Source organism: Papio anubis, chromosome 12, assembly GCF_008728515.1.
Source record: "Papio anubis isolate 15944 chromosome 12, Panubis1.0, whole genome shotgun sequence".
Taxonomy (NCBI): Eukaryota; Metazoa; Chordata; class Mammalia; order Primates; family Cercopithecidae; genus Papio; species Papio anubis.
The window spans coordinates 79,993,165-80,006,062 of NC_044987.1; the positions used below are offsets into that span (position 1 = coordinate 79,993,165).

General features: G+C 46.3%; 1 protein-coding gene across 3 annotated transcripts in view; it reads left to right on the forward strand.

Moving 5' to 3' along the window:
* Window positions 1-414: 414 nt before the first annotated feature.
* The window catches only part of NELL1 (neural EGFL like 1), a 960,090-nt gene continuing 947,606 nt past the window's right edge, over window positions 415-12,898 (forward strand). For 2 of the 3 annotated variants that reach the window (XM_017948552.3, XM_009186422.4), the window contains exons 1-2: window positions 415-641; window positions 8,898-9,026. In XM_017948552.3, coding sequence (XP_017804041.2) covers window positions 587-641; window positions 8,898-9,026 — 184 coding nt within the window. In that variant the 5' untranslated portion in view covers window positions 415-586. Of the gene's footprint in view, window positions 642-5,427; window positions 5,512-8,897; window positions 9,027-12,898 lie in introns of all 3 variants that reach the window. The other variant, XM_021926833.2, reaches the window with a different exon arrangement.

The window sequence follows — 12,898 nt, forward strand, 5'->3', positions numbered from 1 at the left end:
AGCGGCTTTTCGACTCGGCGGGGATGAACTGTGGCAACTTCTGCAGCCCCCACCGCGGTGCGGAAGCAGAGGCTGCAACATTGGCGACGGCGGCTCGGTGGGGCTGGAGCACGTGAAGACCTGGGGGCGCCGTGCGCCTCCCGCTTTCTGGTTTCGGCCGCGAGTCCCGGGACTCCGACTTCGGTGCTCCGGGTGGTAGCGGCTGCGGCGCCTGCAGTCCAGATCCTCGCAGTTCCGGGGGCGAAGAAGGCGAACGGAATCGTCCCCCAGTGGGGAGCGCAACAAGCCACAGTAGCCAAGCCCCTCGCTCCTGCCCCGGCTCCCAGGCGAACGCAGCCGCAGCGGGGGCCGGGCCCCGAGCCCCACGTCGCCGCCGCCGCCCGTGGTGAGGGGCGGGCTGGGGGCGGGGCGGCCGGGGCTGCCTTCCCGGGCGCATCCCCGAGCGCAGCACCGGCGCTGCCGAGCCACCTCCCCCGCCGCCCGCTAGCAAGTTTGGCGGCTCCAAGCCAGGCGCGCCTCAGGATCCAGGCTCATTTGTTTCCACCTAGCTTCGGTGCGCCCTGCTAGGCGGGGACCCTCGGGAGCGATGCCGGTGGATGTGATTTTAGTTGTGTGGTTCTGTGTGTGCACTGCCAGGACAGGTAAGCATGACGGTGGCGGTTAGAGGGATCCGGGAAACGGGGGTGCCCACAGCCCACGGTGGCGTGGGGAGACCTGGAGCCGAGCTCTGCGCTGGTCTGGGGAACGGCGGTAGTGTGGATCGGTTCCTGGGATCTCTTTGCCCTGCTGGGAGTGACAGGGTGAGAAGAGGGACTCACGGGCTTGAAGATGTCCCCGTTGAGTGCCTGTTCTCAGGGGACCCGGCCTCTGGGGCGCAGGAGTGAGGGGCGCGGCCGAGCGGACGCACCCTCGTGCGGCTAGTAACCAGCTTTCTGTGCCAGGGAGTCGAAACCCGCAGCAGGGCGGGCCCGCGTGCCCCGTGTTCCCGAACTTGAAAGGTGCTGTGGAAACCGCTCTCGCCGACCCCCGCCAGGCTGGGAAGGGGTAGCTGCGGGAGTCGCACCCGCGGAGGGAGCGCTTCCGGCTGGCGGGTGCGGCCGGGGCCCAGGAGGGCGCGGTGCGGCGAGGGGAGAGAACTGCGGGAGAACCCTGGGATCCCGCGATCTCCTCCTGTCCCTTTCTGACTACCCAGGAGAACTCCAGGAGTATTCTCCTCCGCCCCGCTTTGCTCCCAAGGGTTGGGCGAACAATTATCTAAGGGAAATAGACCTGTGGAGACAATCCGGGGAGATTTTCTCAAGCTCAAACCAGTTTTCTCTTGTCATAATCGCAGGGTTCGGGGTGGGGAGGGGGAGCAAGGATGATGCATGATTGTCTGAAGTCCCCACTTCGTTCTGCCTCCGGAGACGCAGTTGTGAGGACTCTCAGCGCATCTTCTTCCTTCTGCTTCCACCGGCTCCCTTGCCCGAAAGTCCCCTGGGGTTCGGAGACTGGCTTGCAGCCGCCGCCTTCAAAGACCTAGTAGTAGATGCGAGGAGACTGGGGTGAGGTGAGGTGGGGTGAGATGTGGTAGGAAATTGGCAAAAATAGGGCCTGTCAACTAGGGGGGAGTGTCGGAGGTTTGCAATCCTACCCAGCCATCCCTCCGTACGCGCTGCCGACTTTGCACCCTAAAATCTGTGTGGTCATTCCCTCTGCCTTTATTCTCCCCGCTTTACCACCTTATTTCCTTCTCTATAGGCGTGGCCTTCTCTCTAGGCCAAAGAGCAAGTTCACCTGGAGAGGGCTGAGGGGGCGTCTGCCTTTGGTTGGCTCAAAAGTTCCCTCCGCTTGCGCCCAGGCGCCCCTCTTTGGCAATTAGCCCGCCAAAAGATCTAGCATCTAGGAGCTTTCAGAGGACCCTTCCCACTTCCCCAGGACTGAGCAGGCAGCGGCTTTCGTCTGGTTAAGAGTATTGAGTATGGATTTCTCCAGGGACAAAAGAAACCTCCCATTCCGTTCCTTACCTGGGAAGTTCCGAGCTTCCCAGGCTGCGGAGACGCCAAGGCTCAGTCTAGCTTAGAATAGTTACTTCTTGAGTTCAGGCCCATCAGAACGAGTTAGTCTTTTGAAACCGGAAAACGCTGAAGGAGTGCGCGCACCCCAGGAAGATCAGGACAGGCAAGACTAGTGCAGAGCGTGGGCTACCTGCTCTGAGCGCGAGAGTGCTGGTGGACATCTTGCAGAGGAACCGCAGACAGGGAGAAGCTTGAGAGGGAGGGGGCAACCCATTAGTCAGTTCACATCCCTAAGTGCACATCACTACGGAATATGCCTAAATCCTTTGTTCTCATTATTCCTTTGAAAAGTCGCCAAAGTACCCTTATCACGGAATGCAAGGTGTTACAGGGTTCATTGCTTGTGGAGGGGATCTTTAAGAGCAGGTATTTTCCCCCTTTCCACTTCCAATCCCCTTTAAATCATGTAAAAATTTGGTTGTAGGGGAAAATTCATTCATGTATTTATTCATTCAACAAACGATGTCTTGCTGGGTGCCAGGATTTCTTATGCAAAGAGGAAATGACTTAGTCCTTGACTTCTAGGAACTTACAGCTTAGCTGAGAATCTAGATAGGAACTGACAGGCATTTTAATTTTACAGATTGATGGGGGGTGGTGAAGAGGTAGGAGTATAAGTTTGTATTAAGGAAATATGGAGGAGGGACAGTTTGAATTAATTCTAGGGAGGAGTGGTGGTCAGGGATTTGAGAGTTGTGCCTTCAAGGCTTTGTAGGGAGTTTTCCAGGTGGACAAAGTGGTAAGGCATTCTTGGCAGAGGGAACAGATTGAGCAAAGGCAGGGAAGCATGGAAGAATCTGACCCATTGGTTGTGACTGTTGCCTAGGGAGCTTGGGTTTTCAATGCCCCTTGGCACTATTTGAACACTAGAGGCCACATATTTCTTCTACACACATTATCAGAAGAATCAGAGAGACAGGGGGAGTTACCTCTCAATTTGTACACTTAAAATATCTTGTAGTTTAAGAGGGTATAAGCAGTAGCTTTCTGGGGGCAGCCGTCTGATTTTGTGCAGGAATCACCATTACCACACCATCCATCCACCTCTTAGGTAACAAAGGCTGGCTGGTGATTAGTTTATCAGCATCCAAACAGCTGCATGGAAAGTTTCTTTGTCAAGTGGGACAATTGTTGTCTGGGCTGTTAACAGTCCTAGATGAAATAAACATGTGGTTCACTTAGTGAGCTGCTCAGATATCACCGCCTTTTAAAGGAACTGAGTAGATGATTATCAGGCACATTTTAATTAAAGAAAGACTGCAGTGCAGACACAGTTGCATATGAAAAGATCTAATGATAGGTGTCACGAGGAGCTGCTTAAATCTGCCTTGTTCAGAGAACTTGTTTTAGAGTGCAAAGTGGAGTCAAGACGGGAGGTGCCATTCTCCAGTTCTTGTTATTTCTGGTTGAGAAATAATTCAGAGATTTTCAGGTACATCACTCATAATGAAAATTTAGAAGGCTACAATAACAGCAGTAATAACACTATCTCTATGAGTTTTCGCCAATGCTTTGGCAGTGTGAATAATTGAAAACTCGATAATTATTCTCATTGCTTTCCAGTTTGTTTTGGTCACCAGGGTAGAGGGTGAAGGGAGTACCTACACCTTCAAAGCCCCTACTGACTAAGTGAATGTCTTTTGCTGCCACCTGCTGGAAAGGAGAGATTTTTTTTTTTTTTTTTTTAGTTGGAGTTTTGCTCTTGTTGCCCAGGCTGGAGTGCAACGACGTGATCTCGGCTCACCGCAACCTCTGCCTCCTGGGTTCAAGTGATTCTCCTGCCTCAGCCCCCCAAGTAGCTGGGATTACAGGCATGCATCATCACACCTGGCTAATTTTGTATTTTTAGTAGAGACGAGGGTTTCTTTATGTTGGTCAGGCTGGTCTCGAACTCCTGACCTCAGGTGATCTGCCAGCCTCAGCCTCCCAAAGTGCTGAGATTACAGGTGTGAGTCACCGCACCCGGCTGAGAGATTTTCTTTTGGAAGGAACTCTCAGGTGCATCATTAATTATGAATTGAATAATGGAACTGTGAACATGAGCCCCCAGCCTCCAAGGATCAGGGAAAATATTGGCTAGCTTGGAACAGGCATACAGCATATTCTTCAAGAAATTGCTTTTGGGGTATTAAGGACCTTTGTAGGTGCCCAGGGGCCCAAACCTGATTAAGTGGTTGTGAAATTCTGTGGTTAAATGAGCTCCTGGAGCATCATTCTAGCATTATTTTAGTCTGCATGGTCCAGAGGAAAACAACTTCCACCATGGACAATGAGCAGGAGTAAATTTAAAGTCAGCCAGACGCAGGAGGATTTGCTGGAAAGCCTATGTCTGGGACCCCAAAGATGAACTGAGTGGACTGTGGGCCCGAACATTCCCTGGGTGGGGGTGAGGAGGAGCCAATAGCAGCAGCAGCAGCAGGAGGAGGAGGAGCAGGTATCTTTGTTAGGGTAGAGGTTCTGAATTCTAGAGTCAGGCCTCAAGTGCCTCTGTGACATTGACATGCTGCCTTCCACGTTTTTAAAATATTTCTTCCCCAGGAGCTTTTTATCTTGCTTAATTGTAATTCACAATTTCAGCCATTTGTAGAGCCGTTATGTCCAAAGTAGAAAACTTTAATAGAGTTTCCTAGGAAAGGGCAGGAGCTCCATGCTTGGACAAGAAGCAGAAACATTAAAATTTTTTTTTTTTTTTTATGAGACCACACTCACACTACATAAGGTTCAAGAGAGCCCATGTAAGTGCTGCCTTATTAATAGCTTTTCTCATTCCCTAGGCAGTATGCAAAGTGCTATCCTTTACACATCCTGCTATGGGCACGAGGCATTTTCATCCTGGTGGGGACTAATTAAAGGGAGAGAAGAAAACTGTATCCAGAAGCCTAATTTATTTCTCTTTTTTGACTCTGTTTTTATGAGGTGTTTTATTTTATTTTATTTTAATTTTTTTATTATGAGGTGTTTTCATAATAAAAGCAATACATTTATCTTAAAGCCAGAGAAGCTCCTTCACTTCTGAGTTGTGGGCAGGGAGTTGGGGAGCGAATATAGATTTCATATATGGATTTTACAAACAAACCCAGGGTGAGAGGCCCTTCTAGGTCAATTGGGTATGGAGAGGGGCTGGGAGGAAAGGGGCCATCTGTACCTTTTGTGTGATTCCAGTGGAGTTGAGGACCAGGGAGCTGCGGTGGTCTGGAGAATTGGTCTTTAATTAAAGACAGATGAAACAACCCCCAGCTGGGCACCACTTATGTGCCAGACTGAGCTGCTGAAGTGTGAATATAGTTTCCCCTGAGACCTCATGAGTCTGGTGTAACAGGTACCAGTATATTTTTACACATGGTAACCCAAAACATGAAATTTCCTATAGCAGAAGATATGAAGCCACCTGTGTTATCGCTGATGTGGAGTACTAGAGTTCTGAAGTCTCTGCTTCAGCAATTCCTTCAGGGAGGCAGGTATTAACATTCCTATTTTATGGATGAGGAAACTGAGGCCTGATAAATGAATGCTTTTTTTAAGGGCACAGAGTTAGTAGAGGGAAGAGACTGGGCTGAAACTGGCTCTCACTTCAGTGTTGGTTCCACGGTACTTTCTGGATTGAGGGCACTGTGTTCTCATTTGGGGGTGGGGATTCAAGGACACCATTGGGGTGTTCTGCTAGTTCTACAGGGTTTGTTTGGGTGATTTGAAGCCTTGCCCAATTAATTGCAGGGCTCTTAGTCTGGAAGATTTGAGCATCTTAAGGATGCCATCGTAGAAGGATTTTTGTCCCTGTATCGTCAATATTGCCATAATAATTTTGTATAACAAATAACCCAAAACTCAGTAGCTTGAAGCAAACCATTGATTTTAGTTCACATATCTGTAAATTGTGTTTGGTGTTGGCTTATCTAGGCTGCATTTGGCTGGGCTTGGTTTCAAACTCAGGTAGGCTGCTTGCTCCACACTTCTAGGTCTCCTTGGACCAGTGGGCCAGCAGGGACATATTCTTATCATGATGAGGAAGTAGACGAGAACAAACCCCACTGCGCAAGCGTATTCAAACCTGCATAATGTTACTAACATCCCAATGGCCAATACAAGTTATGTGGCTGGCCTCAAAGTCAAGAGATGGTGAGGTTTACTCCCGTTCTAGTGGAAGGAACTGCAAAGCCACACAGTAAAGGCTGTGGATATGAGATGGGTAAAGATTTGAGGCCAATATTCAGTCAACCACTGTCCTTTTAGAAAGTTTCCCTGGCTTGCATGTCATCCGTCATCTCATACTATCCCAAGATATGCTTATTGCTCAGAGGTCATTGCACCCGAAGTATTGATCATGCACCGACTCATTAGATAATTAATCAGGTCTTAAGTTCAGAGCCTGCCTGCCATCTGTCCAGGCCTGTGAAAGGCACTTGGGCAACAGGGGTGCTTCCTTCTTCTTGCATCTGGTGAAGGGCACATTCCCCAGACCACTTTCCAAATTCCTGGCTAGAGAAACACCAATTTGGAGGTCCTTCGAAATTTAATTTCTGCCCTTAAACATAAACCTTAAAACCCTCCAATTGTATCTCAGAATTAGAATAACATCCAAGCTCCTTGTGGGTCACAGGCCTTATATGATCTGGCCCTTCTCTCTCTCCCTCTTTGGCTTCTTTTCTTTTCTTTCTTTCTTTTTTATTTTTTGAGACAGAGTTTCACTCTGGCACCCAGGCTAGAGTGCAGCGGTGCTGCAGGATCTGCTTCCTGGGTGCAAGCGATCCTCCTAAGTAGCTGGGACCATAGGTGTACGCTACCACGCCCGGCTAATTTTTTGATCTTTTTGTAGAGATATGGTCTCCCTATGTTGCCCAGTCTGGCCTCAAACTCCTGAGCTCACACAATCCTCCTGCCTCAGCCTCCCAAAGTGTTAGAGTTACAGGTGTGAGCCACTGTGCCTGGTTGGCCTCATTTTCTACTTCTCTACCCCTGGCCCATTCAGTTTCAGCCATGCTGGCCTTTTTTCTGTTCTTAGGACACTCCCAGTTTGTTCCTCATTTGCATGCACCGTTCTCTGCATGTGGAAAGCTTCCTCCCATCTTGCCTTTTCTAGTCATTTAAGTTTTAGCTCAAAAGAACCTTTTCCAACCCGCCTTTCTAAAGTAGGGCCCCCATCCAAGTTGTTTTTTATCCCGTTACTCTATTTTATTTTCTTCATGGCATTTATTGCCATCTCAGATTATCTTATTAATTGGTTTATTTTTTGCCCTCCCCTCACCTAACCCACAGGAAAGCGAGCTCCATGAGCACATCACCAGTGACTAGCAATGTGTGTGCTATATAGTACACACTCAGTAATACCTGTTGAAAACATTATGAAATGAATGAATGCAGAGTGAATGGAAGGAAGACATCTTTGGGTCAGCTGGAAGGGGAAAACTTAAATCTTCAGTTCAGGGGACAAGGGGAAGCCTGACAGAAACTGAGAAGGCAGCTAATAGACATTTTGTTTTCCTTGGCAATAATGGGTTTCAGCTCTAAAGAGGCCTTCCTGATCGACCATCTGTCGACAGAAGCCTAGCAGGTCCTGTTTCCTAACAGGGAAAGAATAAGGAAAGAGTAGATTTCCTTCTCCAAGCCTATAGATCCAGGGGTTAAGGTGGGAGGACAGGTGAGGTTGTGATAGCTTTTGATGTCCCAGTGAACATTCACGCAGTGGGTGCAAGCCTTCCAAATCTTGTCTCAATGACTGCATTACCATCAGTTGAGAGTTGACAGCTGTTGCTGATTAAAACATTTCCAACAGCACAGTCAAAATTGCACGATTGAAATGATGAGTGTAGATGGACACAGCCTTTATGAATGGCTTAAACACAGCCCCTTAGAGTGATCACTAGCCTTATTAATACATATAGTTGGAAATCACTTTGCAATCATGAATGAATCATTCCTCAGAGCACCCCCTGGGTGAGAGGCATCTTTAGGGGTTTGTCTTAGACAAGGGAAGAGGAGGCTCAGGGCTGTGTTTCTCTGCACTAAGGTTCTCTAAAAAGAGTTATCAGGGTATCTGACTTTCCAACCAGGAATCCCCTTGGATGGAAATATATATCCATTATTGAGGGATTCTCCTTCCTGGGCAGTCCCTCTGCCACCCTTCTTCAACAGGAACAGGGTCCTTTTCCACTTTTTTCCTCCTTAGCACAGGTGATTGTGCCTGATTAGTTAGGGAACACTTTGTGGAGGTGTTTACTGGTGGTGGTGGTGTCAGATTTTGCTGCTGCATCTGTCTCTGAGGCAGGTGGATCAGGGCCACAATCTTGTATCCACAGTCACCACCTCTATAAAGCTTGGAAACTCAGTTTTTTCATAACTCACCTGACTGCAAAACCTATCCTGAGTTGAACTCATTTCATGGCAAGACTTGATCTAAACTGATATCAACCTATTTATAATCTTTATTTACGCCAATTGGAGAAGTATGTCATACTTTTTGCTTCAGAAATACTGTATTTGATTATGGGGTGCTGAGTTAGATTTTGCTAAAAATGTTACATAAAATGTAGTATATAGGTCATATTACCTTTCTAACATATGGCACCTTCTGAATTCTGGATATTTAACCTCAGGAGTTTTGGATAAGAAATTATCAATCTATAATGTGGGGTAGGATTGGGGGAAGGAACAAAGAAACTACAGTATTAGCAGGGTAAGGGAGCAAAGATTTGCTTTTCTTTTCCCTCCATAGACAAAGACTTTCCAAGCACTCATCATTGGCTTCCTTGTATTACCTGCCACTCCCTGACTCTGTAACCTCTGCTCTGTAATGCTACTAACAGTCTGCATTTTAAGCCCAAACAACTCTTTGTTCCTTTACAGTGGTGGGCTTTGGGATGGACCCTGACCTTCAGATGGATATCGTCACCGAGCTTGACCTTGTGAACACCACCCTTGGAGTGGCTCAGGTGTCTGGAATGCACAATGCCAGCAAAGCATTTTTATTTCAAGGTAAAGGCACCTCCTTTCCTGCATGGTGGCAGAGGTTGGGGAGGAGGGTCTGCCTGGGGGGTGCTCATCTGGTGTGTGTTTGTCTGGAGATCACCTTTGCTATTTCTCTTGTGTTGCTGTCCTGAGTGCTTAGATATGCAGGGGGTATTATTCTGAGGGCAGGAGGGAGGCATTAGAGATCATGGTGGTGAAATATTTGGTTTGGCAGTGAAATATTTCCTTGATTTTGGTGAGGATCTAAAGTGGAATGAATTTATAAAATACTTGAAAGTCATTGACCAGCCATATTATTTTTACAGGATATTTCTCTAGCTGTTACCAATTGCCTTTGCCTGTACTTATACCTATACCTATATTTACATCTTTCATCTAGTGGCTAGGCCATAAGGACAGAGGAAAACTTATGGCTGCATTCTCCTTGGGGTAGAACTTACTCAGTTCTGCCCACTATAAGCTGGACTACAATTCATTAAATCATTCAGCAAGCATTTATAGAGAAAACATGGTGTGGTTCTTAGAAGCATGGTGTTTCTCACCATTTTGGAGGCTGTGAAATCCAAGAATAAGGCATCAGCAGATTTGGTACCTTGTGGGGGCTGGCTCTGTCTGCTTCCAAGATGATGCCTTGTTACTGTGTCCTGTGGAATGCTGTGTCCTCATATGGTGGAAGGGATGGAAAGGCAGAAAAATAACTAGCTAGTTTCCTTTCTAAAGACACTAATCCGTTCATGAGGGCAAAGACCTCATAATTTAATCACTGCCTAAAGGCCCCACCTCTTAGTACTAATGCACTGGGAATTAAGTTTTAATATGAATTTTGGTGAGACACAAATATTCAAATCAGCAAAGTGATATGTCAACAGATAGTTAAAAAATGGATAGAAAGCCTGGTATAGGAAGGGGTGGGGTCTCAGAGCATTCTGAATAGAGGGAATAGTATGTGTAAAGGTAAGGCAAAAGCATGGCGGAAGGGTGGTGAACGTCTGGAGGGGTAGACAGGGACTAGGTTACATGGGACCCTGTTGGCAGAGCTGACATTCTGCTGATGGGTGTGGGTTTGGGTGTACTGATGATTTATGGCTGGTGTCCATTTTGATAGGTGGGACGCTATGTACTTTTTGTTGCCTGTTTTAAGTATTACCCTTGCCTGTAGGCCAGTTAATGGCTTTGTGCTTTACTCTCAGAGAAGTGGGGCCTTTGTAGAGGTTTAAACGGGGAAATGAACTGACCAGATACCATAGTAAGGCAGCCTGGATATTCCTCTATGAAAATGTCTGGCAGGGTTCTTTTAACTGAGCCTTTTATGATGATAATAAAAGGATTATTTTAGCATGGCTGAACCAACATAATAGAATGAGATTTACATATTTACAGTGCAGATAACTTAAGATGTTAATGATATATAGCAAATCTACAGTCATTATGTAATATATAACAAGAATATGGACATACTAATTTTCACTTGCTCCTTACTAATGAACTGGTGAAGTATGTAAGCTGGGTATGATTTTTTTTTTTTGAGACGGAGTCTCGCTGTGTCTCCCAGGCTGGAGTGCAGTGGCGTGATCTCGGCTCACTGCAAGCTCTGCCTCCCGGGTTCACGCCATTCTCCCACCTCAGCCTCCCAAGTAGCTGGGACTACAGGCGCCCGCCACCACGCCCGGCTAGTTTTTTGTATTTTTTTTTTTTAGTAGAGATGGGGTTTCACCATGTTAGCCAGGATAGTCTCGATCTCCTGACCTCGTGATCCACCCACCTCGGCCTCCCAAAGTGCTGGGATTACAGGCTTGAGCCACCGCGCCCGGCCTAAGCTGGGTATGATTAAAAGAGTAGACTGAATTACTTTGTTTTTGCATTGTGCGAGATCTGCCCAGTCACTGTTGAGAGTCCATAACTTTCTTGATCTGAGCAAGGCTGCTGACACTTTGTAAACAAAGTTGCTATGGAAACCTGACTGGTCTGTAAGCTTGAAGAAGGCAAGAGTCCTGCAGATCTAGATACTCCTAGATCCTCAGGGCCAACTATTGTGCATGAAGCATAGTAGGTGATTAATAAACATTTTGAATGGAATTAAAATTTCTTTTGTACTATGTACCTTATAAAAAAGCTTTCTGCTTGCTTTAGTCACTACTATTCATTCATTCCACAAGTGTAGGTCCCCTGGGCTGGAACTCTACTCTCTAATCTGTGTAATCTCTGTTTTGGCAACTGTCTCTGTGATGTGTGTCCAGCTACAACAACTGGGAGGAATTTTCAGCTTCTTCAAGGGGAAGAGTAACTTCTTTATGGAACTTTGACAAAGAAGGCCTTTCTCTTATATCCCCTGTGATTATATTGGGCTCACCTAGAAAATTCAGGATAATCTCCCCCGTCTCAAGACCAGTAACTTAATCACATCTGCAAATCCCTTCTGTCATGTAAGGTAACATAATCATAGATTCTGTCAATTGACACCTGGACATTTTTGGGGAGCCATTATTTTGTTTATCACAAAGTCTGCCCTCTAGATCCAGAAGATTCATGTCTGTCCCACATGCAAAATACATTCACCCCATCCGAGTACCTCAAAAAGTCTTAATCCATCATAGCAACAACTCAAAGATTGAAATCTCCCCTAATCTCAGCTGAAAAATTCTACCTCTCATTAAGTAATCTAAATCAGATATGGGAGAGACAGTGGGTATAATCCATTTTGGGGAAAAAATTTCTCTCTATTGTGGTCCTATGAAACTGAAAAACAGGTAATCTGCTTCCAAAATACAATGGCAGGATAGACATAAGATACCAGTTATAGATATTTCTGTTCCAAAGGAAGGAAATGGAAAGAAGAAAGGAGTCACTGGTCCCAGACTCTTGTGAAAATCAGCAGTGCAAACTCCACTGGGTTCAAGTCTTAGAAATAATCCTCTTTGGTTTTGGCTCTGTCTTCTGGCTTGTGGCTCATTCCTCTGAGACATTGTTCGTTTTTCATGAATAATAGCATTTGTTTGCAGTTGAGTAGTTTTATCAGCTTGTTTCCTGCCTGTAAAGTTTTGGGGGTTTGTCAGACATCTTTCATGGTGTCCTCTCTCAGTCGTCTTCAGTACAAATTGGCAGGGTTTCTGTTGGTATAATATTGTCAAGAAACTTGAAGGTCTCCTGTCCACTAGACAAGCAGCTTATCCACAGATCTGTCCTGGATAATGCTGTCTCTATTCCTGACTACTTCTGAGATGACTGAAGGGAATCCATGACTCACATACTGATCTCTACAAAGAGGCCTCTAGGTGATTGAATATTTTGACCTTTTGATCCTTCCAAGGCACTATCAAAAAGTTGTTTAGCCACAACTTGGCTCTAGAGCAGGCTTTCCTGATAGTGTATCTCCTTTTATTGTCTTCTGCAATCTGGATAGGCTGAGAACTCCCTGAATTATCAAGTCCTGACTCCTTTTTGCCTAACAGCTCTTCTCTCAATCTCTCACTTTTCTCTCACATTTTGCCAGAAACAGCAAGAAGAAATCAGACTGTACCTTCAACACTTTGCTTGGAAATCTCCTCACCTAAATATCCAAGTTTATTTTTCTTTCCACCTAACTACAGGACAAAATGCAGATAAGCCTTCTGGCATCAGGTAACAAGGATCCCCCATCTTTGGGTATTCATTCAGTAGTATGTCCCTCATTTCCTTTTAAGCCTTTGCTGGGACCACTTTTAACATCTATATTTATTTTTAACTCCCTGTTGAAGGCAATTGGCCTTTTCTACCATGCTCATTAAAAATTTTCCAGGCTCTACCCTATTACCCAATGCCAAAGCCTCTTCCACATTTTTAGGTATTTGTTACAGCAGCACCCCACTTCCAGTTACCTAAAGTTTGCATTGGTTTCTAAC